The 26,969-nt window shown below is 37.1% G+C and overlaps 1 protein-coding gene across 7 annotated transcripts in view; it reads left to right on the top strand.

Annotated features, from left to right (window-relative positions):
• Window positions 1–26,969, top strand: part of PDE4D (phosphodiesterase 4D) — a 674,141-nt gene that overhangs the window by 623,950 nt on the left and 23,222 nt on the right. Inside the window, exon 1 of one of the 7 annotated variants that reach the window (XM_038170330.2) lies at window positions 25,682–26,078. The exons of the other annotated variants lie outside the window; for them this stretch is intronic. Coding sequence (XP_038026258.1) covers window positions 26,031–26,078 — 48 coding nt within the window. The 5' untranslated portion in view covers window positions 25,682–26,030. Of the gene's footprint in view, window positions 1–25,681; window positions 26,079–26,969 lie in introns of those variants that run through there. 7 annotated transcript variants of the gene reach the window in all.

Genomic DNA, 26,969 nt, shown 5'->3' with positions numbered 1-26,969 from the left:
GTTCAATTTGTACACCAGTATGTTAAAATGCTCCCGGATTAAAACAAATGTCTGTTTACAAACTGTTCCTAGTGACAGACAGTATTTCAAAACCCTCTTGGAATCTTTGAGTGCTGTGAAGATGCCCAAAGTGAAGTGTTATCTACCAGCTACCTTCCAAAGACTACACTAATGTGATACTGACCGCAGATGTTAGTGGTGTTTTGGTATATGTTTATTGTACTGTACATGTCACCCATTACTTATGCTTAGATCATAATCCTAATGATTTTTTGTTTGTTTGTTTGTTTGTTTTAAATACAGTTTCCAAGCTGTAAACATTTAGTGTAAATGAAAGTTAGGCATGAAGGAAACAGACAACGTAATCCGCTCAGTTATTGTTCTTTTTTTCCTTTTTTTTTCTTTCTTTTTTTTTTTTTTTTCACATTCTCTCATGATGGCTCCTGCCAATTTGAGCTGTTTTATAATCACATCTTCCTGCTGCTGCAAAGTATTTTTTCCTTTCCTGCTCTACAACATTAAAAGGCTCACATGGGCAACTGGGAGCCAACTAACGTAATATCCAGGGAAAGAGTGAAGCTAAACTAATTACTTAGTTGAAATAATGGACTATGTATACATTTCCTATCATGGTTCAAACAGAAGTTTTGTTTGTGGAGAGCCCCTGCTGCCTGCATCCCTGATTTATCTTTGTCTTCTTCTGTGGAAAAGCTTGGATGGCAATTTTGTAGGAGTCTGGATGAGCTAGAACTAATAAAAATGTTTAATGTCTATGGCTCAATCTTTTATTAATGGGCTAGTTTTTAGTGGCTTTTTTTTTTTTTTTTTGAATTGTCACTGTCAACTTTGGTGACTGGTTTGTCACCCGTTTAGAAGCTTATCTTCAGAAATTCCATTTCATATGTAGGAGTATAATTTTTCTGCAATGCTTTTTCCAAACGTGAGAGCTCAGCCAGAGTAAAATTGTATCCTCTTCTGTCATAGTCACCGATTAGAGTGACCTGTTTCCAATTAAGGGAAAGGATAATGTTGTCATATCCATTTACGAGGATTTAAACATCAGTCATTCTCTTGCATTTCAGTTATGGCACATGAAAAATACATGCTGGAAATGAGTAGAAAAAAAAAATTGTCGCTATCATGACTAAATTGTTGCAAAGCAGACAAGACCTCTGCTTTGCTTCTCAGACATAAAGAGGGCAGATAAGCAGATGGAAAAACTTGATGGGGTTTATTGTGTGACAGTCCTCTTATATAATGTCTGGCAATGCCAGCACACTTGGCTCATTGACATGATGGTTTAATTGGCTCTTGACGTTTCTAGACCTTTCTAGGAAAATCCGAGGATTTGGTTAGCGCTTTAGAGTGCTACTTCTAATGAAGATTACAATTAAGTAAGGGGCAGCTGTTATCAAGGCAAAGCTTGTTTGTGTACAACGTAAGGAAAATTTTTATTCATCAAAGATTTCAATTTGCACAGTGACAGAGTAAAAGAATCCTGATAAAGTGTTGAGTGGGAAGTTGAATTAATGCATAATTAGGCACCAGTTTTCTTGCACTTCATAACAGGAGAAAAGGAAGAGGACTGTGGAGTTAAGGAAGAACCTCCTTCCCAGATATTCTCCTGCCTTTTCATGGTCTGAAGCCAGCACAAAAAAATTTTAAGACCTCTGGGCTGGAGTGCTGTGCCTCTGGAGCAACCTTACTTGCTCCCATGTCAGACTACTCATGCTTCTGGAGAACAGAAAACTTGCCCTCAGGCAACTGAAGTGATGAGTGAGGTATATTTATATAAAGGAGATAGTACTTTGTTGCGTATATTGTGCAAAGATGTGCCACGGTGAAAGAATGAGATAGCAGCTGAAGCTTTTTCTCCAGCAGATGGCTTGCCCCAGCTGCCCTTATCGCTTATGAACACATCCATCTTCTCAGAAATGAGGGGATGGAATAGTGACATCATATCAGTAGTGGCTGAATCTGATAGGTGCCAATGTGTGCTGCCTCCCTAGAGGCTGTTAGATTGGTGTCAAATGAGGAAAATTCATGAAAGACCTTGTTCCTCTGAGGCCAGAAGAGGGGGTTTTGGTGTTGCAGGTCTCTTGGAGACACCTGCATCTTTGGAGATGTAGGTTTATTGCTGAGAGAGATGAAAACAAGTGTGGTGCATCGGGCTAAATATCTGGGTTCAGAATTACCCCTTCTCCTTGTGCAGAAATGGCAAATGTTGGCTACCCCAGGATACGATGAGCAGGCACTTGTGATTTAGAAACCTGGGGGCCTAGGTTTGAGCCATAATGGCAAATACAAAGAACAAAGTAGCATTTCAAGGCACTAAACAAGTCAGTAACCATTAATCTCATAGATTCCGTATGTACTTTTAAGTTTAAAAATAATAATAATTTAGCTCTGCGTCTCCTATTCCCTGCTACCTTAGAGGAATGATGCATGTCTGAAACTTGCTATTACTTAACACTTCTCAGATTCTTAGCTTCTTCTTGGATTGTTACATAGCTTTCCAGTAACTTATAACTTGATAATTTTTTTTCCATAAATATAAGCAAATGGCCCATACATGCACACAAACAACCCTTTTTGTAGCCTCTTCAATTATAGGAAGTGCTGCAGCATGAATGGTTCTTTCATTTTAGCGTAATGACATGGAATAATACAGATGAAATAGTATTGAGTAAATAAGTAGGACTTGATGTGAGAAAATACTGTCAACCACAACCTAGTAGAGGATTTGGAAATTATGAAGTAAAAACAAAGATATCAAGGTACCTTTTTGTTGCATTTACATAGAATACAAAATGTTTCAAAGGTGTTATTTGGAAAAGGCCTCATGCACATGAATATTTCATAACTTCTTGCTTAACAATAATGGTGGAATTTATGGCTAGTGAAAGACATTAGTGTCTATCTACTTGTGGCTTTTGTCAGTATTTAAAGTCTGTATTGAATTTTTTGTAGTACACTGCTGTAATCAAAGTTAGACAGTAAGATATGAAGCATTTCAGAAAGAAGTGGATGGCTTTTTATTATTTTATTTTGTTTCCGATAAAAGGCAGCTTCTGCATTCGTATAAAGTTTTGGTACTATGAATGTGGTGTGAACTGAAATGTCAATCCAGCCTCTGCATCATAAAGAAACTGCCCTAAGAAACCATCCTGCTCTCTCAGTTACGTTAGCAAGGGGTTTTGTTTGTTGTCATCTACCAAAAGTTTCCACATTTAGGAGACATACCATAGAATTGTGTGTTACAGATGGATGTGTCCTTTAATGTGGAGAACATTTCTGTAATAGAAATGAATCCCAGTTCTAGTCTCTTGCAGCCAGTCCCCTGTGTAACAGCAAAACTGCTTGTAAGTAAGAAAAAGCATCTTAGAAAGCAATGCTACTCATCCTGCCTTGAAACTGTGAGTGGCGTGGTGGCCAGCACCTGTGCATTATGCTGGTTATTGCCTCTGAGCAGACCAGCTGCAGCTTCCACGTGGCTGCCCTTACCTGGCTGGGTGGCAGGGCCTGGTTGTGGTGGGACATCTGAATGTCCAGCCCAGGGAGACACTGCTGTGCAAGTGCTGCCATTTGTTGGCTTTGCTTGCCCAATCCAGGTGTTGCAGGGGAGCTGCACTGGTGATAGTATCTGCCATGAATCACAAGCAGCAGAGCAGCAGTGAATCAAGCTGGTGTGCAGGGCCTGTTTACGAGATTATCTGCAAATAAAATTTAAACAGCTAGCTTTTTCTGTTAATTAAGTTGTAAGCCACTAATATATGATCAGCTAATGAAATTGAGCTGACTGACTTCTATCAAATTCCTCAACAAGAGAGTGTTTAACTAAACATGCTGTTGCCATTGCTGTGGGAAAGGCTTCTGGCTTATTGATGCATTTTTGTTATTGGCTTTAGATGGGGAGGCAAAGCAAAAGGACAAAGGGAAGTTAAACTGGAAGCAGACCTTTCAGATAAATTTGATTGATTTGCATCTTTTGGTATAACAGACAAATGTCTGAGTTGCAATTAATATAAAAGTGTAGTTTTGCCTAGTAATGGCCCATCTTTCCCAGTTCAAGATGGTTTCTAAATTATACAAAAAGTATGGAAGCAGCTTATGGATGTACTTAAAACAGCCCAGAATACATAACATCAATTTTTGAGATAGCATTTCACCTGTGAAACAGCACAGGTCTTTTTCATCTACTTATCCTGAAAGTTAGCTTTAAAAAAAATTGCCTATGCTATGCTACAGTGATATTCCATGGCATGTATGTCTCTGCGTTTGTAGATGAGAAGTATTTCTGTTTTGCAGGTTTGGGAACTGAGATGGAATGATTAAGATGTGTTTATAGCTGTCATAGTCACTAACTGACTGAAAGTATCTTTCGGAGCTGCTTGCTCTGACAGTTATGTGCTCAGTCATGCTGTCCGGGTGGAGTGTCCATATGGCACAGCCCAGCAGCAGGATTTCACTGAGCTCACATCCACACAGACATTGTTTTCCAGTTAGAAAGATCACTTGTTAGTGTGTTTTCAGAACATCAGAATGCAATCCACTCTCATCAACACTAGATGTTGGCAAAGTGTTAATGAGGCAGCAATTATTTTAATGTGTACTAGTCTAGGCTGGTTTTGAAGCTTCTCCATTACTCTCCCTCACTAATTTAGTATGTGTTAATGGTATTTTTTGCCTGCATACATTCATAAGCACCATATATTAACTAGAAACATTATCATTTTTCCCAAAAACTTGTCTTTTTGAGGAAATCTACAAGCAATTTATTCAAAATCCTGTAAAGATACTAGAACAAAAGCAGAGTTAACTTTAATCTGGTATAGATTACAGGAAATTTATAGTTAGCTGCAATATCGTAATCGTTCTGCTATATCAGTAATATTCCTCTGATACATTAGCTCAGCAGCATTTTTTGATAGATAGAAAGATACTGAGCTTCTTAAATGTATTATTTTATATGATTGAAAGGACCTGTTCAAGTAAGAGTTAACATATTTAAACCAGGCTGTCTGACCTTGTTGTGGCCAAGGTTGACTGTAGAGCCTTAATGTGATAATTTTACCCAGAATCTCAGACAACCTTATGCTGCCAGCTGAAATAGTAGCATTGCTTTCCTAAACTGCTTTTGGCATTTTGGAATGAACAGTTGTAACAAAGATGTATTTTCTAATAGGCAAGAACAACATGACTAACTATTGGTATTTTGTATTTTATTTCAATTTTGTGTACCAGAAATCAAGTTTAAAGTGGAGACCACTGACCTTCCCTTGAAATGATAAGGTGGAATTTAATCATGAAATGCCTATCTTGTACGCTGATACCAGTCAAAAGATTCATGAAGGCAGCACTGCACCAATTTGTAATGAAAACGCTATTTTAACTGCTAGAAATTAAGGAGCCAAATATTCTTTCTTACTTTTTCTCAAGGTACCATTATATAAATGCTCTATAAAACGTAAACTAAAAGGTAGCTCACCATGAAGTGTTTCTTATATGCATAAACAATGATTTTCACAATACATCAGCCACCCACTGCATCTTGAAAGGGTGGTCTAAATGAACAGTGATTTTTACTAAGTGAAGATATGATTCATGTGTACTTGCTGACCCAGGGAAGCAGTCATTAGATTTCAGAGCTGGTTTCTACAAAGAAAGGGTAAACACCCAAGCTGGCCTTTTGGCTGTGCTCTTTAGAGGACTTTCTTACAAACTTCATCCTAGGGACACTGGAAAAGTGGTGTAACTCCAATAGAAAAGAATGGCAAAAAGAAGGCATAATAGGGGTTAGTGAAGAACTAAAGAAATAGCAAGATATTGGTGTTTCAACAATAGAGCAAGAAAGAATTTGAAGAACAGAAGCAACTGAAAAGTAGGCTGCCAAATAGGTATTGTGGACTTGAGCATATCTGAGCATGTTTTAATGAAAAATGGGCACAAGAGACTAGAAAGTAGACTTTTTTCATGCATTCAGTCTTCAGAGCTGTATTTTCTGTGCTTGAAATTTGCCGAACTTTATTGGGGCTGTCATAAATAATGATAAATACAAGGAATATTTGAATATATTTATATATTTTAAAACTTTTTTTTTTTTTGAGAAGAAAGGTTTGATTTGCCGTATGCTTCTGTACATGGTCTGAAGGATGATACTGGCTCTAAGCTTGATTACCCCTAGGCTTGTAGATGTTCTTCACTATGTCAGCAGTATTACCATTCTTTGGCTATTTAAATGCTTAGTTACTGTTGAGAAACTTTATTTGCCACAAACATACCATCAGTGACTTAGTTTCCTACCATAGAGTGGGTGTGAACCCTGATGCATTAGAACTGATAGGTGGGTGGTATGAGAGTTACTATACCTTTGGTTTTGGCTATGTTTTCCCTATGCACAAATTGACCTTCCCTCCCAGTACACACGAAGCAACGAAAATGTTTTCAGTACCCATAGAATCTCATAGATATTCAGTATCTCATAGGATCTCTCATTTAAGCTGGAAAAGACCATCAAAATCACCAAGTCCAACGATTAACCTAACACTACCTAGTCCACTGCTAAACTATGTCCCTAAGTGCCACTTCTCAAACACCTCCAGGGATGGCAACTCCACCAATTCCCTGGGCACTCCATTCCAATGTCTACCCATTCTGTCTGTGAAGAAATTCTTCCTGGTATCTGATCTAACCTTCACTTGCACAACTTGAGGCTGTGTCCTCATGTCCAATCACTTGTCACCTGAGAGAAGAGACTGACACCCACCTCGCTACAATCTCCTTTCAGGGAGCTGTAGAGAGCAATTAAGTCTCTCCTCAGCCTCCTCTTCTCCAAACTATACAGCCTCAGTTCCCTCCCCTATTGTAGCTAAGAGGAATGAAAATAAGTTACAAAATATTAAATTGACATTTGAAAGTTAATAAGGATCAGATTTTTACTGTGCTCTTGTTGTGTGAATTAAAATGCTTGCATCTCTGACGCTCAGTAGCAGCATCTGAGAACCAGCAGAAGGACAGGTGTTTTGAGATCTTGCAAAATGCCTTATTTATTTTGCTTTCAAAACATGTAGCTCCCTATGACTCTCCCTTTTCAGCCTTAGCTGAGTTGTGTTCAATGTTTGCCACCGAAAGGGCTTTTCCGGCCAAACCTGTGCTCAGTATCTGCAGGCTGTTTAATGTTTCTTGAGGCGGCCCTGGAGCACAGCTCTGCAGCGAGCATGCTCGGATTCCTCAGCATCTCTGTCCCCTGCTGCATTTTGATCGCCTCAGCAGCTGCTGCGAGCACACACTGCGCTGATGCAGGCACCATAATAGGAAGCACCTAGGCCTGTCATAAACAAACAGGGCTGGGGAAAAAAAAAAAAAGAAAAAAAAAAGTGCAAGCCCTGACGTATGGCGTGGCCATAGCAACAAGCAGAGATGAGGCTGCCATTTTGGAGTACAGGCAGGGTGGTGTGGCTCAACAGAAAGTATCTGGCTGGATTTACAAAGCTGTTCTGTATGTGCACATCAGACAGAGGTTTTATGAAACACACTACTTGCAAGAAGACAGCTTGCAAACAAACAAACAAAAACAGAAAATAAGTATATAAGGGTGTCTTTAAGTTAAATTATTTTTCACTTGCAATGAAAATTTTAGCTGGAAAAATCTCTAAGCATATTTACTCCTGAGAAATGGTGATGAGTTATTTGACAAATCATAGAATATCTCTGTGGATGCAAAAACTTTAAAGCCCAGAGCTGATATTTCTCAGTAAAATGACTGTATATTTCTTATACTATGAAGCATGGGCAAAGTTTTGTATGTCTGAATACTGGACCAAGGTAAGATTGCATTTGCTAATTTGGGAATTAGTTGTGTTGGTTGTTTTTTTTTTTTTTTGTTTGTTTGTTTTTTTCCTATTTTACTAGCATCAGTAAAACATGTGCATTTCCTAGTTGGGTGGGAGTGGATTTGCTGCAGTTCTTTTTGGTTGCTGCTGAAATGGTTTCAGAAGCTTTATCGTAGGTGAGCTCCTCACCGTGCAGATAATGCAGTTGGTTGATACGTAGTCAGTGCTTGGGATTTCTAGGACAGCTTTTAGTATATCCCTTCATACGAAGCTTTTTTTTTTTTTTTTTTTTAATGGAATGACTAGATTTTAACTGCAAGAAGATAAAAATGCACTGGAAAACTTCTGCTGAAACAAGTCTTAGTAGCACTTGTGAGCTAAAACTTAATGCTTTTCTTTCGTCGTCAGAGACATACATCTGTCTGTTTCACAGTTTCAGGTACATGAAAGATCAGTTGGTTATAGGAATGATATAAAAATAAAACTGCTGTTGAGATAAAGTAGAAGTGCAGATAGAAGAAAGCAATTATACTGAGATTGTGAGAATATTTTTTTCCTTTCCAGGTAGCTATTATTCCTGTGCTCGTGCCTTTTTTAGATATTTCAGATTTGGTATAAATAGAGGCATGCTGATGTACATAGAGGGTTTTTTGTTTGTTTTTCTGCTTTCTTTCTTTCTTTCTTTCTTTCTTTCTTTCTTTCTTTCTTTCTTTCTTTCTTTCTTTCTTTCTTTCTTTCTTTCTTTCTTTCTTTCCAATTAATACATGAACTTGAACAATTTCATGGTCATAGGAAACTGAAGTTGACTGACAGACTTAAGTAGGAGATGAGAGGACAAGTTTGGGTCTTAAATCTTACTTCCACTCTGTAATTTAATTAGTAGGCATCTGAGGCAACTGCACCTTAATTGCTGCTTGAAGGAGGAGTTGGGGGGGTTGGGGAGGGGAGGGATGTTTCTGTTTTCTTTTTTGGTTTCTTTCCCAGTGCCTTGGCTGTTGTGAAATAACACACTCTGCACAAACCTACACAGTTTGTGTTTTCACCCGCTTCCTGCCCTGCAATGCTCTCTTGCCTTTGGGGACACAGGTAACATTGTTGAGAAGCGAGCGGTGCTCCAAGCCTGCCCGTTATCTGCTGTGTGCTTGTGTCATGGGGGTAGTTGGTGGCACTGATGAGATCTGTTGTGACCCATCCCTTTCCATTGCCAGAGGACTTCAAGCCTGTCTGCAAACTCAGACAAATAGTTCAGCTTTGCTTCTCATACTTTTGTTCTTGGAAGATTTTCTAATCAAGACTGGAAGTTTATATATTTTTACTATTATTTTAAAGTGAGATGATGAATACAACAGTAAGCTGACCAGCACACAAAGCAAGTGTTTGTTTCTAGTCAGCAGAAGTATGTGGTGTGCATACGGTGGACTGTAAAACATTGGGAATTCACATTACCTAATGTATGCTGGGGAAAAAAAATACAGAATCATATTTGTTTTTTAAAGCTAGGAACATACTTTTTACAAATGCATCAGTAACTTAAGCAGTTATTAATAGAACAGGCATATCAACCTCATGAAGTGAATATGAACATTAACTTTTCTATCCATTAAAGTTATCAAATGCTACATTATAACTATTTTTTTTAAGGAATTTGCATCAGACAAGAAATCAGCTCCCTAGCTGACCTATATGGTCATATGCAGATGAACTATGCTTATTTTTTTTTTTCTCTGTTTTGGAGCCTGAGCAAAAGCACTGGGGGCTGGAAGATGGCACCAGAGCATTGCCTTCCATGTCCCATGGCATTTGAGTTTATTCAGATTCAGCTAGAACTTGATCTAGTGCCTGCTGGAGCTGATGAGCATCTTTAAATTGACTCCACCAGGCTTTCAGGTTGAGCTCATAGCCAGTTTTATTTAGCTTCATTACATATTTATCAAAAAGCTGATAGAATCAACTGTTGAGCTTTGGAAAACTGGAGGAACAATGTCTTTTTTTTTTTTTTTTTTTTTTTTTTCAGAAGAGGATTCTTTTTTACTGCTTCTGTATGTTTTAATGCTTCTGCATGATTTAGAGAAATGCACTGGTGCTTGTGTGAGTCCCCACGTACATGCATAGACAAGGTATCCCCAGTGTTTCATGCGCTGCTTAGGGCTTTCCAGCTGCTCTGAACATTGTATGTGAATATAAATGGTCAAAAAGCAGCCAGATTTTCCCAGCTTTTTTTTTTTTTTTTTAAATAAGAATTCAAGACAAATATGAAGAAGATGCTAAATCTGTGCAAAGCTTATTGGTTTTGTTTGGTATTAAGATGTTTTTCAAATTGTGGATGACTTTTATAGAGATTTGAAAATAACAGTTTAAGCAGGTTGAAATATGAAAGATGCCTTGTTTCTCGATATCTAGTAATAATGAAAGGTTAATAGTTAATCTTTTCTTGAATAGTGTCTATTTAGTACCTATTTGACGGTTTAGTCAGAGAATATACCCCAATACCCTGCGTACTTTCTTTCATTAGTGAAGCACTATCAGTTTCCAGTATGTGATGCTTTTTCATTATTTTCGGTCTGCATTTGGCTTCTAACCTTGCGTGAATGGAAGGATTCAATACAATTCAGTGTTCAGAAAAGGTCAGTGATGGTGGATTAACATTGATTAAGCAGGTCTTATGTTTCAAATTAAATTAATTTCCTTAGATGCTTTGCTATGCTGTAGAAGCTCATAAGTGGCCTAAATTATCAAAGCAAAGCAAATTAATTAATTAATAATATAAATGTTACATTTATTAATTATAAAATATTCACTTATTAAAAAAAAAACATGAATAAAAATAGTGTTTACAGAGGTTGATTATGGCAAGGGTTTGTAGTACATGCTGAGTATTGCTAAATATAAGCTGCATTTGAGCATTTTGAAAGGAAATATTGATTTCGCTTTACAATTGTTTCCTTGTAAATACTAATTTATTGGCACTGTGTTGAACTAGGAACACTCTACAGTAACATTAATGGAAGTTGAGTACATTGACATAGGGGGTAAACTGATACCTATTTTCTTCTATTTTATCTGTATCTGATCTCTATATTCCATCCTGCTTTATTATTCTTTGAAAAGTTAGCTTAAAAATACTGTCTGCATTCGAACAACCAGTTGTGAATAATGCAAAGATGCTGTTAAAAAAATTGGAGGATTCACTCAAGGGTACATTTCACCTGAGACCCAGTTCTGCAAAGGTGCAAATATCTATTCCCTTACATATTATGTGACTTCAAGAGATAATCTTGGTGCTTTTGGTTGGAAATGGATCTAACACAAAGGTGAAATTCCCTCAGGTGAGAGGGCTTGTGCAAAATCCTTTAAACAGGAACAATGCTTTGATTAGACTGTATTAGGCCAGTAGGTGTAGTCTTTGTTCTTCAATGGCTCTGTGCAGCTACCTTAAACAGCAATTAGTGCAAAAGTGGCTACACTTGTAGTCCGTGGGCTCAGAGATGATGAGATGAAAACCAGCACCTGTCTGGAAGGTACATCAGCTATGGAACATGGGAGTGAACCTGAGCTACTATCCCCAGCCTCTCAATACCGAGTGAGTTAGGAAGGAACAGATGTTTGCAGGATAAATTGACACTTAAGTCTACATTCATTGAAGAACCAGGTGTCCCACTGCATCTTCTGACCCCCAGCCATTTTTCCTGATGCTTTTGGTGAGCATGATTTCCAAGAGCACTTTCTCCTGAGTAAGTACAATCTTTTGTCTAATCCTGGCTATATTACAAGTGATGAGCTGTACAGAAACTCCAGTAGATGAAGGTGAAAGATGGTAACCGTTGTTGCATGGCTGAGATGCAGCTGAGGCAGCCTGGGCACTCTTCCACTTTGATCCAGTGCATGCTTTAAATAGGGTTGCCAAAACCAAACAAACCCGTCCATGTTTTCAAGGAGAAGTGTTCCCTGTCAGATGTGGATGTGTCACTGTTGACAGAGCTCTTCCTTCCCAGCACTCGGCTAATGCCTCCCCAGCGTGTCCTGATCTGAACCCTATAAATCTCAGGGCAAATATGCAAACATCCACAGCTAGCAAGCGGTGCATCAGATGACAGATTAGTGTGGTTGCTCCATGCAGTTGTAACAGAGAGGAACATCACTGAGCTCTGCAAGCACAACATGAGAAGTTGGTGCCCCAAAACTTGGATCCTATATGGAAGATATGAGACAATTTATGGGCATCAATGTACAAGGGAATAAGGAAACAATTCCATGAATATATCATGAGCTTCCTCATACAAGTACTGAGTTTTTTTTGTAAGAGGGCTTGGAAACACACAGGTAGTAAGTATGCAATTTGGGAAATTATAAAGCTGCCTCTGGCCTGGTTTTATTATCTTGTCTTCATCTCTCTTTCATGTATACCAGTAAACCCAACCTCGCAGTACACCTGACTGGGGAACTGGAAACCACTTGTGTTTTGTGTTTGCTTAATTTGACCTAGGGTCACTTGGGTACAGTTTTAACTTTAAAAAACAAAACAAAACAAACAAACAAAACCACTACGTTTTTGTGTGTTTCACTGTATGAATGAGTCAAGAGTGTAATGGTTAAGACTGGTTATTTGTCCTGTTCTGGACTAATAGATATTATTATTTTTGTGAATCTGTGTGGTGGTTTACAATCTGCATCTACTCATAGCATGTAGTCTAAATACCTAATCAAACAAAAGATGCAATGGACAAGGTGGAACAAATTTTTGTTGGTTAATGCCCCTCACTGATCTTTTTCCTTCAAAGAACAATGACACCATCAAATGCACTTTAGTTAACAGTATATAAGCCACACTTTAATGAGAGCTGGAGCCTGAACCAACAAAACTGCATGAAACAACTTGCAGCTTGCTTTCAAAATGTTGATATCTGCTGGGAGCTTGCTAAGGCGTGTATATATCAGAGCCATGATGAGCTTGTTTCCGCCTTAGTCTTAATTTGTGGTCCACAATTCTCTGCTTTTCTCTGGAATATTACTGGTTTTTGGTTTTGTTTTTTATAATGTGGCTTGTACCTTCTGTCAGTTTTTATTATTATTATTATTATTATTATTAAACTGAATAATAGTATTTATAAGGATAGAAAACAATTTTGGTTCATGTTTGGTTTTCATTTATATTAAAAATAGAAAGAAAAGCATTTGATTTATTTTTTGCCTTTTCACAAGAATAGCATATATGTTAAGTAGGACTGTAGCTTTAAAAAATATTTAAAAACTTGTTTGTTTTAGTATGAAATGGCTACTATTCAACAAGATTTCTGATGAACTGTTAGAACATGTGCTTGGCCAGGTCTACAGTAGGAACACCTCATTAAAGTAAGAATGTCACATTACAGCGGAAGGGAGATGAACACAGCCATACCACTGAAGCTGGTTTTTGTACTTACATAGCAAGCCAGTTTTATGTATGTAATAGGCACTCACTCTTTGTTTTGGTATAGCTGTATCAGTTTTAGGATGCATATGACATCACAGCTCAGTGAGTTAGGAATCACTGTTCCTTGCACATTTGAATTCATGTCTGCAAGAGTGCATAATGTGGCTACAAGCTTCTTTTGTAGCTATGCTACAGCAGGTATCTATGGGATAATATCTATGGGATAACACATGCATGTGCACACAAAATATATATGTATAATATATGTGAGTTACTCAGGTGTTGTGCATTTAATGTTCCTTTTATTACAGACCTTTTTATTAGTCTGAATTGACACTTGTGACAGGAAAACAAAACAAAAAAAACAAGGGAAGACAAAACGGGAAATTGCAAAAGTTTCTGAGGTTTGCATAAGATCTTTGAAGTGCTCAAGGAGTAAGTGCAGTGTTCTTATTTGTTACTGGTCACAAGCTGGAATCTTCTACTTTTTCACCTATTATGTTTGTCAGATGTGGCTGACTGTTTATTAGGCATGTGTTAACTAGAGGTGAGGTAGAAAGAGGAGATAAACTTGGTCTGATGTGTTTAAAGCCAAATCCTGTCAGTTCACTATGAAGAGATCTGTTAGAATTCTCTAAAATATATATTCTAGGAAAAGGGAAATATTGTTTTCTTTTAACAATATTTAAATGACAAAATACTGGTTTGCCAAGTGCTTTGATGTTAGAAGAAACTACTTTATTATTCCTCCAGTTTGAATGCCTTTATGGATTCATCACAAGTTGTCCTGGGAAAAGATTAAACTTTACTATAAGGAATGTGTTCCTATCCCATAACACAAATATCCTTATGAGGCATTATACAGATGCAGCTTATAAATCTAAATTACAAATAAGCAGTTTAAAAAAAAAAAAAAAAGGCTACTGCCATTACTGTTGTTTGGATAACATATTACAAGTTCTAGGAATTCCTGTGCTGCAGGGCAGGAACAGTTAGTTGGAGCTATGAACAAGAATATCTCCATGGCACAATTTCTTGTTAACAGCAGTGCTCCTCCAGCAAAGGTATCACATAATTTTAGAGACATTATTGAAGCCTTACGGCTTCACAGTACCTCTGCTATGTTTACTCTTCATGTCTTCAGTGTCTTTGGACTCAAAGTCTCTGCCCAGCTGCAGTGAAGTAAGCATTTAAAGGAAGTGCATATACTAGATCACAGTGGTCTCTTGAGTCCAATTATTTTTTCTTCTTTGCTTTTTGTGAAGCTTCTTTGTAAAGTGCCTATAGCCTAGTATGTGCCCTGGGGCTCTGCTTACAAAACCTGCCATTTCTATCTACTCGTTGCCATGAAAATGTGTGCTTGTCTGGGGCTGCACTTTGGGAATGGGGCAATGGGTATCAATATGCTTGGAAAATGTCCTCATTCAAAGCATGACAAAGAAATGGCAACTCAATGAAATGCAAAACATGGTATAAGCCAAATCCTGCAGCTGTATCTGAGGCTGATATTTCCGCCTTGTTTTGTCCCTGTGTTTTGCATGGTGCAGGTGGAGAGACAGGATTCTTCTCTGGTTGCAGATAAAAAGAATTGAAGCTTATAGCAGTGCTCTATCAGTACAGTACGGCTGTAGCTTTAGATATACATGTGTGTATGTATATATATATATATATTAAAAGTATGGTGGCCTGGTTATAGTCACTGCAAAGACATGAATGGATATATAATGGATATATATATTAAAAAATATATATATATATACATATAAAAAAAGAATTGAGGTGAGAGACCTGAAGTGTAGTATAATAGTGTAACCTGCCCAAGGGCAGTCTCTAACAGAGAAAGGACAGAAAGATGTGACTAAAATTGACCTGCTGTTCTGTCCATGGATGCAGTTTTAATGAAGTCTTCTTACCTTTTCATTTTGTCCCATGTCTGGTTTATTTTGTACTTGCTTTTATTTTCATTTTGGGAATTGTTATTTATTGTAACATTATTGGGAAATGTTACATATGGTTTACATAATCCAAGTGTTAAGGGAAGGGAAGTATTTTTTTTCCTTTTTATTTATGATAGATTTTTGGATCTGTTCTTGCAAGAAAAAACTCCTCCTAAAAGGAGTATACACCCATTCCAAATTTTTAAGCTTCACTTGAGTATTATTCATGATTTCCTTTCCTGCATGGTTAGAAGGCCAGAGAATGGGTCTTCTATGGAGCATGAAACTATTTGATGCTGAGATATGGTTGTGGTAAAGCCTGAGCTGGTCATAGAAAAGGACTTTCGGGGAGAGTCCTTAAGTCATCTGTCTTGATCCTTTGACTGCAGCTGGCCAGGAATTTTTCAGTCAAGCAGGGAGGACAAATGGGAAGAGAAGAGCCAATCTTAAAGAGCCTGTAGATGGACTTTTATTTTTTTCTTTCCCAGCTGGGGAATTTGCATTACTGGTTTACAGCAGGCTTTTGTTCCCAATGGTAGTTAAGCAGAAATATTGGCCAAAAGACTAGGTGCCGTCTTTTGGGGGGGGGAGAGGGGGGAAGACCATAAATACAGCTTTTGTCTTCCTGAAATCTTTCAAGAGAGATTTTAATTACACCCTCAATAGGAGGGTTCTCAAAGGAGAACTCTGTTATAATAGCACGGTAAGCATGTTAATGCCATTTAATGTCAACAGGAGTTGTTGTGATTGATACAAAAAATAGCTTTAAGAGAAGGTAAATGGCAAAATTTACATTTGCAATTCTTGTATGGGAATTCAGAGGGTTTCAGCATCAGTGTTGACTGAAGATGCAGAACTGTTTCCGTAAACAATTGTGCATTTTAAAGGCTCAGAGAGAGTTTTAATTTATCTGCTTTCCAAAGATGTGATGCATACCTTTTAAACTTTCTTTTTCATTTTTAAGGTCGTTTGTTACTGCTTTAACATTACCTAGCAATTCCTTTACATCCATAGCTACAATCAGAAGTACATGTTTTAACTAGTAATAATATGAGTTGGTGTTTGTTTTGCTTTTAGTGATAATTAATTTCTATTGTACTTTTCCAACCAAACTGTAGGTTCTATCAAATACAGGAATTAAGTGAAGCAAACAGACTGCTGTCAGGGTATGTTAAAGGAATGAATTATTATAAAAGAGTCTGGGCTGGGTCCTGCGGTATTTTGTAGCTTTCTCTGGTGCTGTTTTTTGAAAGGTTTGTTTAAGATTGTTCACTGCAAAGCTGGTTGTCATGGAGGAGTAACAGAAAGAGAAGCACACACACCATTAAAATGCCTAGCATAAATAAGATGTATATCAGGTAAAGATTTAAAACAAAAAAAATTTATAGTCTGCTCAAAGGTCCCTGAGCTCATGTCCAGTGCAAGCTGAGCATACATTTGATTTGTGTGTGTGTCATTTATAACTAGAGAGAGATCCTTTGAGCAAAACAAGCTGGTGTCTGTTGAGAAATATGCAGATATGATGCATTAACTGCATTTCAACTAACATTGCAGTAATTTAAGAAAAAAATAAAATTGCTTAAAATGTAGGATATTTGTTTGAGGCATATCCAGACCTAAAGTATAACTAACTGCCCTGTTGGTTCTCAGCTTTGGCTGCTATGATGCAGAAATATATAATATTTATAACAATAGCTGTGGATACATGAAAACAAAAAGATTTTGTGTGTTTGTGATGTGATACATATATCCAAGTAAAGGTAAAGGATTTTATTTTGATATTGTGTTTTAGGGAAAAACTTCAAAAGCTGTCTATATCCACATCAAATGGTGTTCACAGTAATAATTTAATGGATGAAAATACTGGATTGTGGTTACATGTTCAATTCAGTTGGTTACAGAGCAGGATAGAGAGATAACATCCTGAGCTATTCATCACTGCTTCTGCCAGGAGGTATCGCCCCCTCAACTCTGCTGTTATAACTGCAAGTGTAATCACATCCCGATCCACTTTTTCTCTGATCTAAATTAGCTTTTAAGAGTAGCTTTTGTGTAACTTGAATCATCTTGACAGCATTGTATTTGAGGGGGAAAGTAAATATATAACAAAATATTGTAAACTGGAAAATACGTGTAGAAATTAAATTCAATATACAGAAGGGTTTTTTTAGCTCTGTTATGGTCTTACTGTTCCCTTTCATTGTTTAGAACAATTCCTGGAAGAACGCTGTAGGTTAATACCACGTCCTAAAGATTGATATAAGTCCTCAAAGCATGGGCTGAAATAGGGTGTAATTTATGTTGCTTGTGGAATTGCTCTGGAGTGTCTATTGAAAATACTGCAACTGTAGAGCATACATTTTAAGACCCTGGTTTAATGTGGTTGAAAATTTGTGGACAAAAATGTGAGATTTCTTCTCTAGTAAAGTGCAATGCGTTCCTGTATATACATTGCATCTATTATCACTAGAGGGCAGCAAATACAAACACTGAATTATGTATTCTACCAGAAAGTTGATTAGTTGGTTGATTTTTTATTTATTTATTTATTTATTTTTAATGAATAAAAGAGCCAAACACTTTATTAAGCTCAACTGCTGGAAGTTGAGCTTAATAAAGTACTATGTACTTCCCCTGAAATAATTCAGGCAAACTTTGTCATTTTAGTCTGTTCAGCAACAAAAAATGCTCATATTTGATGCATGAGAATTATATACAATTTCCCAACTAAAGTGATCTGTAAACTGGTATGGCTTGGGCTATTCCAATGTGTTTAATGAATGTAACAAGCAGGAGGCTGCCAAGAAAGCCTTTTTAAAGCAGCATAATTATGCTGCAATTCTGATCCTTACAGCTGATGATTCTTAGAGGAGTTATGCCTTTTTCCAGTTACAGCCACCAGTTGTTAGACACCAGTGGAGTTTATCTCTTGATCCCAGTGTAAAAAACAATTTTGGCTCCACCTTTGCTGCTTTCTTGGTGTGTGACAGCTAATTGCTGCAGCTGGAACAACTCATTATATTCCAAATTTCTTTCTTTTTCATTATTAATTTTAAGTTCCAAATTTTCTCTCCTTCCAGTAAGGGAGTCATAGGTAGAACCCAGAGAAGATGGGTGAAGCTGATTGATTTGGTGTTGTTTCTTTGTCCATATCTGTCCTGCTTCTTCCAGACCATTATGGTTTTTGGCTTAGTTGAGTTCATCCATACACCCTTACTTTCTCTCCATTCTTTGCTGCTGTGCTCTCCCAGAAAAGGTGGCCTTTACGTTTTGTGGAGAGCCTTTCTGTTAGGGCTCATGCCAACCTAAATGCCAGATGAAGTTGGCTAATCCTACATAAACAGTATTGTGTTTGTGACCAGCAGGAGTCAGATTTGACACGTGTGACTGTTGCTGTTCTTTGGTGTATAGAGGTCAGTCGAAAAATACTTTTTTAATTATTATTATTATTGTTTTTATTTAATATTTTTCAGGCAGGATTCTCATTTGGCTCATGAAATATGTTCAGGCTGTCAATTCCTGTTTTACAAGCATACAACCTTTAAAGCTAAAATCTAGGATGCATTTAGCTGTCTTCCTCTTTGGTTTATTTTTTTATCGTGCAGTGCACTGCATCCACTATACTCATACTCAGGGCTGATGCTTAGACATCTCTTTGGAGTCTTCTAGTGCAGCTTTATTAACAGTCCAGCACATTGTGGTTGAATTAAAAAGCACTGTTCTCCCACCTTCAAAGCTAAGCACATTTCTGTGGGAGCTCCCATATTACTACTTACTGACCCGCAGGAGGAAAGACTAAGACTGTAAATCTCCAGTGTGGCAGCTCAGAAGTACTGCAACTGAATCAACAAAGTGGCCCTTGAGCCTTTTTCCTATCCTTTTCCTCAAGACAGAAATGTAGCCGTCTTACTTACTTGTTTGACTGTATCTTCAGGAGTTTTTGTTTACTACCAAAAGAAAGAAAAGGACATGGTTGCTTTATTTCAGAGGATCAGGATTTTCGCCAGGATTTTCTAAAGATACAATTCTCTTTCTTGTCCTTGTCAGTAATACGTTTGTGTTTATCAGAAGCCCTCTACTGGATCTCAGGGGAAACTGAGCTTTTCCTTGAAAGTTTATATTCCCTAGGATCTTTTGGTCTCGTCTGCATGCTGTGAAGTGGTCTGCAGGCATCTCTAGGTCATTGTTACAAACCATAAGCATTAATATTACAGACGAATAAAAGGATGAAATCCCCACTAATATAGGTGAAATCCATGTGTCTTTGCACAAACATGGGGTAACATAACAACAACAAAAGGCAATATAATAATGAAGTTCACATTATCGTGGAAGGAATATAAAATTTTGGTTAATAGTCTTTTTTTTTTTTTTCTAACTACATCAATGGTACAGGGCTTTGCAGGGACCAAGAAATAGTTTAAGTAGTACAAGTACTGACAACTGTAGAACTTTGCACAGAAGTGCTTGTTACAGTTTCTACATTTTTGAAGTTTCTTTTAAGGGGAGCAGTTTTGTAGGAGATATGCAATTATCTTCATGATACAAGTTACTTATAAGGTAGACTTTCTAAAACAGTAATCTGAAATAGATTAATTTTCTGGGGTCATTAGCCTTTCATTAACAATCAACCCTTGAATGAATGTGATCTACCTATTACTTATTACACTGTGTATTTAGTATGAAAGCTGATTAAAAACAAATGCTCCAAAAAGATCATTCTTATATTATTTTTGCATCCACTTTACTGTTATACTAGGTCACAGTGTGCTTTTTACTCAGAAAGTAAGATATACTTCTATGTGTTAAATGGCTTAGAAAAGTGTTACTCTTCTGTTAAAGGTGGAGAAGGAAGTCACATGAAATGGCCATGTCACATCCACCCTGATTTTCTTTTAAGGTTTTATAAACTCGTAGACCCAGATGGATTACTAGATCAGCTGTCTCTCTCAGATGACTGACTTGCACATAAAGGTGAAAGTAACAAAATCACTGACTTGTTTTGAATTGAAATATCATTTGTTTGGGGTTAAAATGTAGCTTCCAAAATGATAACGTTCTTGATTTGAAGACAGCAGGTAGCAGAGAATCGATGACTTCACTGCTGTTGTGCTCTAATTTACTAATTCTCATTACTAATACATTTGTCTTGTAAGTATTTTGAATTGGTTTCAGTTCATCTGCTGTCTATTGGTTCTTGTTGATTCCTCAGAGCTAGTTAACTGGCACCCTGTATTTTCTTCCTTGTGCCTCTACACAGTAACTGCTGTGGGTTGTTTTTTTTTTTTTGCTTGTTCTTGGTGGTTTTGTTGTTGTTGTTTGTTTGTTTGTTTTAATGTTAAGCAGACTGTTTTTCTTTTACTACAGAACACTTATTATTCAAGGGATAGAAAAATTATAACTCTTCTCCTACTTACTGTACCTGTAAGCCTTTAGAAAAACAGAGATGCCAGAGCTGTGTGTCCTTCTCTATCACTGGGGCTGCCAGAGTGGTGTGTTAGGAGTGCCTCTCTACTTTTATTTATTACTATAGAAGATACAGGTGTGGAGTGTGGGGAAGGCCACTATAGCACTATGAGATGTCCTGTTATGTTTCTTTTCTCCAGTGATTATATGAGCTCTTCAGAGTTGCTGCTTTCTTCAATGAAGTCCAGCATTTTGTACTCAAGGAGCTGTGTTCCTAGCTGTCGTGGGTATATTTGCAGTTAAACTGTGAATTCTAGTTTACATGAACGGTGTCAACATATTGAATGAGTAATAGTTCTTTTTGTGACCTCCATATTCTCATAATTTATTATTATTTCCAATTTTTGTTAACTGGAAGTCTTCAAAGTGTGGAAGTTCTCATAGCAATGATTTAATTCTAGATCATGAATGAAAAATGGCTGTAGCATATGAACTGTAGCATAGTTACAAGACCTAGTAACATAGGTCTTGCAGAAATTTATTTAAAACTGCCCTATTACATGAGGACATCACGTAATCACCATCAACATGTTGATGATTCTAAGAAATCCATCAACAGTAAGTTCCTAAGCAATTTAATATATCCTTTCTTGACATTAGAATTGCTATTGCAGAATATTGTATGGTACTAAATCAAATACTGTACAACAATTCAAGAATATTACGTGTTCAAAGGCTTAGAACCATATTGACTGGCATTCATGGTTTTCCTTTTTCATAGTTCTTTATAAAGCAAATGCCTAAATGTGTGCATTTCAGCTTTTCCTTTGTTTTATCCTGGACTTATATTTCATGAATTGGCCTGACGTTACCCAGCCATCCTGCTTAAAAATTTTAATTGGCACAAAATTAACATTTCTGCAGTCTTTCATAATTTCCTAAAGCTGAACATCCCAGCTCCTGGGATCTCTGCCACCTCTTTTATGACTTTTGTGGAGAAAGTTATCCAGGCTTGTTGGTTAAATAATAGCTAACATTTCCTGTGGGCATTAAAGAATTTGATCCTATTTCTGCCTATCAAGGTCATTGTCCCAATTCTTTCTAAATATACAACAGTACTCATTAAAATCCTCTTTGTTTTCTGAATTATTACTCAGTTACTTTCTTTCCAAGTTACACTTTTATCATTTCCATATTCTTTGCTTGATTAGATCCACTGTAGAAAAATGTTATTATTGCCTCCTTTCGCCATGTTTTGTCTTCATGGATGTATGTGTTTATGAAAACAAGAATATCCCATTCATGTTGCTGGATTTCCACATATTTCTCATTTCTTTTTATTTGTGTTGAATTTCACTCATTATTTAGTTGTGTGTGGCAGCTATTTACTGTACACTCATCTGTCCAACATAACTTCCTTTAAAATTCATTATTCAATCATTCCAACATGGGAATCAAGGGTGAAAATCAGCCAAAACATGTGCTGATTACTGCAAATCAGCACAGGTGTGAATTTCCCATCTGTAAATTTCTAAGGTAGTCAATCATACTCTACATGTAGCTAAAATCAGAGGGTGGCCTTGCTGAGTCAGTAAAGTCATACCACTAAATTATATTGTAGCTATTGGTACTTGGAGATGATTGATGCTGGTGGGTCTCAGAAGAATCACACAAACATGTAACAAACTGTTAATCCCAGTCATCATTTCCTACTAAAAGTGTAGTTGTCAAGCAGCTAAAATGAGTAGTTGTAGCATACAGGTACATTGTAAGAATCATGAAAAATTGTTTTTCTCCATGCCAAGAATTTTGCAGATTCAATGGAGTATACAAGCAGTCTTTCTACAGACTTGTAAACATCTTCAGAAAAGACAGAAATAACAGAGAAGTCTCACAAACTACCTAATGTTAGTAAAAGACATCAAAATTATCTAGATAATAGCTCTATAACACCTTTCATTGATAAATTTAATAACCTACATGTATAATTCACTATGGATGGGTCTTTGTCTAGTATCTTGTTGGAAAGTAAAATAATCAAGGAAGATTTTTTTGTACATACTAAATAAGTAGTGCTATTTACACAAAAGATGTTTTAAATAGTTCTGTGCTTTTGAGAGCAGTAGTTAATAAAGTTTAACAAGGAACCAACCTTTAATGTGACAAAGTAAGAGAAATGACTTTTAACCTTGTTTTTCCAAAGTCCATTTTTACTACCAATTGCAACCAAACTTTCACACCTACACACTTCACTTCTTCAGTAGTCAGAAGTACAACTATTATTTTACCCTATTCTAAGTCTTCTAATTTAAATTGCCTTTTGAAGGGAGGCAGCATGGCATAAGGATCAAGGATTGTCCCAGGAGTGGCCTGGCAGAGTTGTCACATCCTTATCTCCCTCTCTCTCCATTTACCTTCTTGTACACGTTCATGTCAGCACTGGGCATCCTCTTGCAGGTTTTCCTCAAAGATATGAATAAAATCTCCATCTATAAGAAGGGTTGTAAGGAGGACCCGGGGAATTACAGACCTGTCAGCGTGACCTCGGTGTCAGGAAAGGTGGTGGAACATTCATCTTGAATGCTATCACACAGAATGTGTGGGACAACTGGGGGTTCAGGCCCAGTCAGCATGGATCCATGAAAGACAAGTCCTGCCTGACCACCTTCATCTCCTTCTATGAACAGGTGACCCACCTGGTAGATTAGGGAAAGGCTGCTGATGTAGTCTACCTAGACTTCAGCAAGGTAACTAGCGACAGGACTTGAAGGAATGGCCTCAAGTTGTGTATGGGAGGTTTAGGTTGGAAGTTAGGAGACATTTCTTCTCAGAGAGAGTAGTCAGGCATTGGAATGGGTGGCCCAGGGAGTTGGTGGAGTCACTGTCCCTGGTGGTGTTTAAGGAACGGTTGGACATGATGGTTAGTGATGTAGTTTAGTGGGTCATACTGGTGTTAGGGGGATGGTTGGACCAGATGATCATGGAGGTCTTTCCCAACCTTGCTGATTCTATGAAAAGGAGTCAGAAAAAGAGTAGCTAATGGAGCCTCTAAATCTTTGCATTTTAGGAGGTAAAACTTAATTCCCTCTGTGCAATCTCCGTGCTTGCCTGGTTGAAGCTCTTCTAACTCCAGAGCATACAAAGGATCCTCCTCCAAGGCTGGGAGGAAAAGGCAGATGAGAAGGAGGAGGAGGAGGAAGAGGGGGAGGGTAAGAGCTTGACAGGGACCCTGCTGTGCCCATGAGGATGACTACCTTCCTGCCATAGTCCCTGCTCGCTTACAAATTTTGGAGGATCTCTGGGCCTTTTTAGCTGGTTGTGCAGAGGAGTCTTTTGCAGTCCTCAGTGTTGTGAATTTTGAGATAAGGTGGAAAGTAATGTTGCAGTATATTTTGCTAGAGGAATCAACAAAAGTGTTTCTAATCCTCAGTGTTAGTATTGGGTAGGTAGCAGGGTAGGTAGCAGCAGTGTTCTCTCATGGATGACCAGAAAACAATGTAAAGCAGATGTTTTTTATTTTAAAAAATTTAATTTAAAAATTTTAAATTTAATAAATTTTGTTTTAATTTTTATCTATTTTAATGTCTTGCCAATCTCAAATAATCCAGGTCTGTTTTCAAAACTTACTTTGTATTCATCTTCCTGTATAGACCTTGGACAGGTATAACTTCTTTTTACTGAAAATGTATCAGTAATGTGTTTATTCACGTGTGTGTGTGTGTATATATATATATATATATATATATATATATATATATTATTTTAATGAAAACAGTGTGGTTCCGTAGGAAAACATGTAAGTGCTGGATGGTCTATTGACTGTAGCCAGTTGTCACATTGAGATATACTTCTCTGCTGCTAGGAAGAAATCTCTTAATCTCATATTTTGCCCTATTGATTTTTGCAGGCTCGATTTTTTCTCAAGCACTTAGTGTTTTTGACATTGCTATATAGCGTCACCCAGAGAGCTAGAAACCACTTCAATCAGAAGGTTTCTTATGACTGTTGGTCAGCAGCTCCCAGTGAATCAGCAATATGGGCTTAGGCTGGATGCTACACCAACTTGTCCTTAGACATTTCCTCATTGTCATGTTGGGAAACTCCCTTCTTTTGATACAGCAAAGACTCAGAAATTTGCCGCAGTAATGCATATGTCTTGCACAATGTTATGTAAGATAATGCATTCTTCCATTTAAATTTTGTTTTCTGAATGGCAGATGGCAGGATATTTTATTTAATGTTCTGAGTCAGTTCACTGACATGCTCCACTTTCAATTAATCCCCTCCCCCCGCTTTTTTTGTGATGTATAGTTGTAATTGATTATACATGTATTAACCTGCTAAAGCAGAAAGTAAAAGTTAAATAAATACAGTGAAAATTTGGTTTGAGGACTCTAATATTCTGATTTCTGCATGGAAACTTCGTATTTCTGGGGTATTGTAAAACATGTGAACTGCTTCCTCTTAATAACTGCTTTTTTCCTATTAAAATTGGGAAAAAATAAAAACAAACAAAAAAAAGGTAGAAAATGGCAGCTTATTGGCAAGCAGATCATTTTTTAATCTAGATTGCATAAAAGCCCAAACCATTTTCAGTATTATAGTATACCAAAGATTGCTCAAGAGTATTGGTAGCTTTATTTGTTGCTTTTAATTCATTTAAAAAAACTCATATATTTCCCTTTCATATGAAAAATTAAACAGAGTAGGAAAGCCAAATGAGTATACAAAATACTAATTTTAACCGCTTGGATGGCATGTCCATTGAAGAGAGCTGGCAAATGCTGCTGAAGCTACAAGAACTCAGACTAATTATTTTTGAATGGAGTGTGAGTGCTGCAGGTGGGGATGCCATTATTAAATGACATTGTTGTTAAAAAAAAAAAAAAAAAAAAGATATACCCCATGCCCAGGAGAGTCCCCAGTGACGCCCAATCAGAAATTTTCCTATCTCATGTCACCAGCCCCTTGCATTTATATCTTTTAGGGTGACATACTATTGGCTGCTAGTTAGGCTCTATGGGAGGGATTAGTGGCACTCTTTGTGGCTTCCCCTTCAGATCCTTATTTGGTAGCTGTTGATAGAACAAGTCTTTCCAGCAGCTGAGCATCTTGACATACATTATTCATTAAGTCCTGGTGTTCAGGAAATATGCATATCCCTAGCTCTTCAGATATTTCTTCAACTCATACAATATGTCTCTTCAGTTCTGCCTCTGAGTGCTTGGAGTTTTATAAATGGCATTTATACAATCGGAAGAACGCACGGTTGGATTTCATTTCAGAGTGCCTCCTGTGCACACAGTTGCTGAGAACCTGAAGATCAGCAAAAAGAATTAAGAGAGAAGAGAAGGCTTCTTTCTTGTTGAAAGTCTTTTGCTGTAACAGATAGCAAAGAACTGAATATCTTAGATTTGGTAGTATAGAAAAAAAAATAAATCAAAAATGCCTGAGGCAAACTATTTACTCTCAGTTTCTTGGGGCTACATAAAGGTAGGATTTTGTTTTACCTTTTGAGAACCTTGATTTGTGGTGCATGATTGCATGATTGCTGGATAGTATGAGTATTTGCGGGTAAAAGGACTATGAGTAATATGTATATAAAGTCAAAAATCTGAAAAGCAAGGCTTTACTCAGCAGGGAGAATGAACTACACAGTATATAGTCTGTCTTATAAATTGTGGTGGGACTTCTAAAATAATTGCTAAAATGGATAATTATACCAAGTGTAGAACCATATAAATTCAGAAGAGTTTTGTGTTCCTTTATGAAAGATTGCTACAGAACTGTATTTCTGGATGTTAAAACATTTCACACACAAAAAAAAAAAAAAATCAAAACTGAGATAACATACAATAGGAGACAGCATGATTAAAGAGGCTGAGGATAATGGATGAATGCATGACTCATCCTGGCTTTAACAGCTGAAGAAATGTGAAATTATCAACAGTATGTTCCAGCAGCATTTTCTGGTAGCCCGTGTGTATGTGACAGCTTATTGATTAAAACACTGGGACTCTGAAAATTATCTTCTTCTAAGATTGATCTATATTATTATGTAGAGAAGCTTTGAACTAGCTTGAAACTGCAGTAATGCTAGAAAATAGAATTAAATAAGCTTTATCTCTTTTATGGGAAAGTTTCCCACCAATTAATTAAATCAATATGCCATTCAACAAAATTCACTTAATACAGAACCATATGTGAGCTTTGTTTTACCTCTACTTTTGTGCTTGTGCTTAAAAATAATAATGTTTTCTTATGATTTTATTTATGAAGCATGTTAAAAGGAAGAAAAATGAAACAATCTTATTCTTGACAAGCAGTAACTGTTCCACATCATAGCATTAAAGAAAATAAATCTCATTTCTACTGACCTAAGTA

The sequence above is a fragment of the Anas platyrhynchos genome, chromosome Z (assembly GCF_047663525.1).
Source record: "Anas platyrhynchos isolate ZD024472 breed Pekin duck chromosome Z, IASCAAS_PekinDuck_T2T, whole genome shotgun sequence".
Taxonomy (NCBI): Eukaryota; Metazoa; Chordata; class Aves; order Anseriformes; family Anatidae; genus Anas; species Anas platyrhynchos.
Note: the sequence above shows the minus strand (reverse complement) of the source record. Positions and strands in the feature narration are given on the sequence as shown.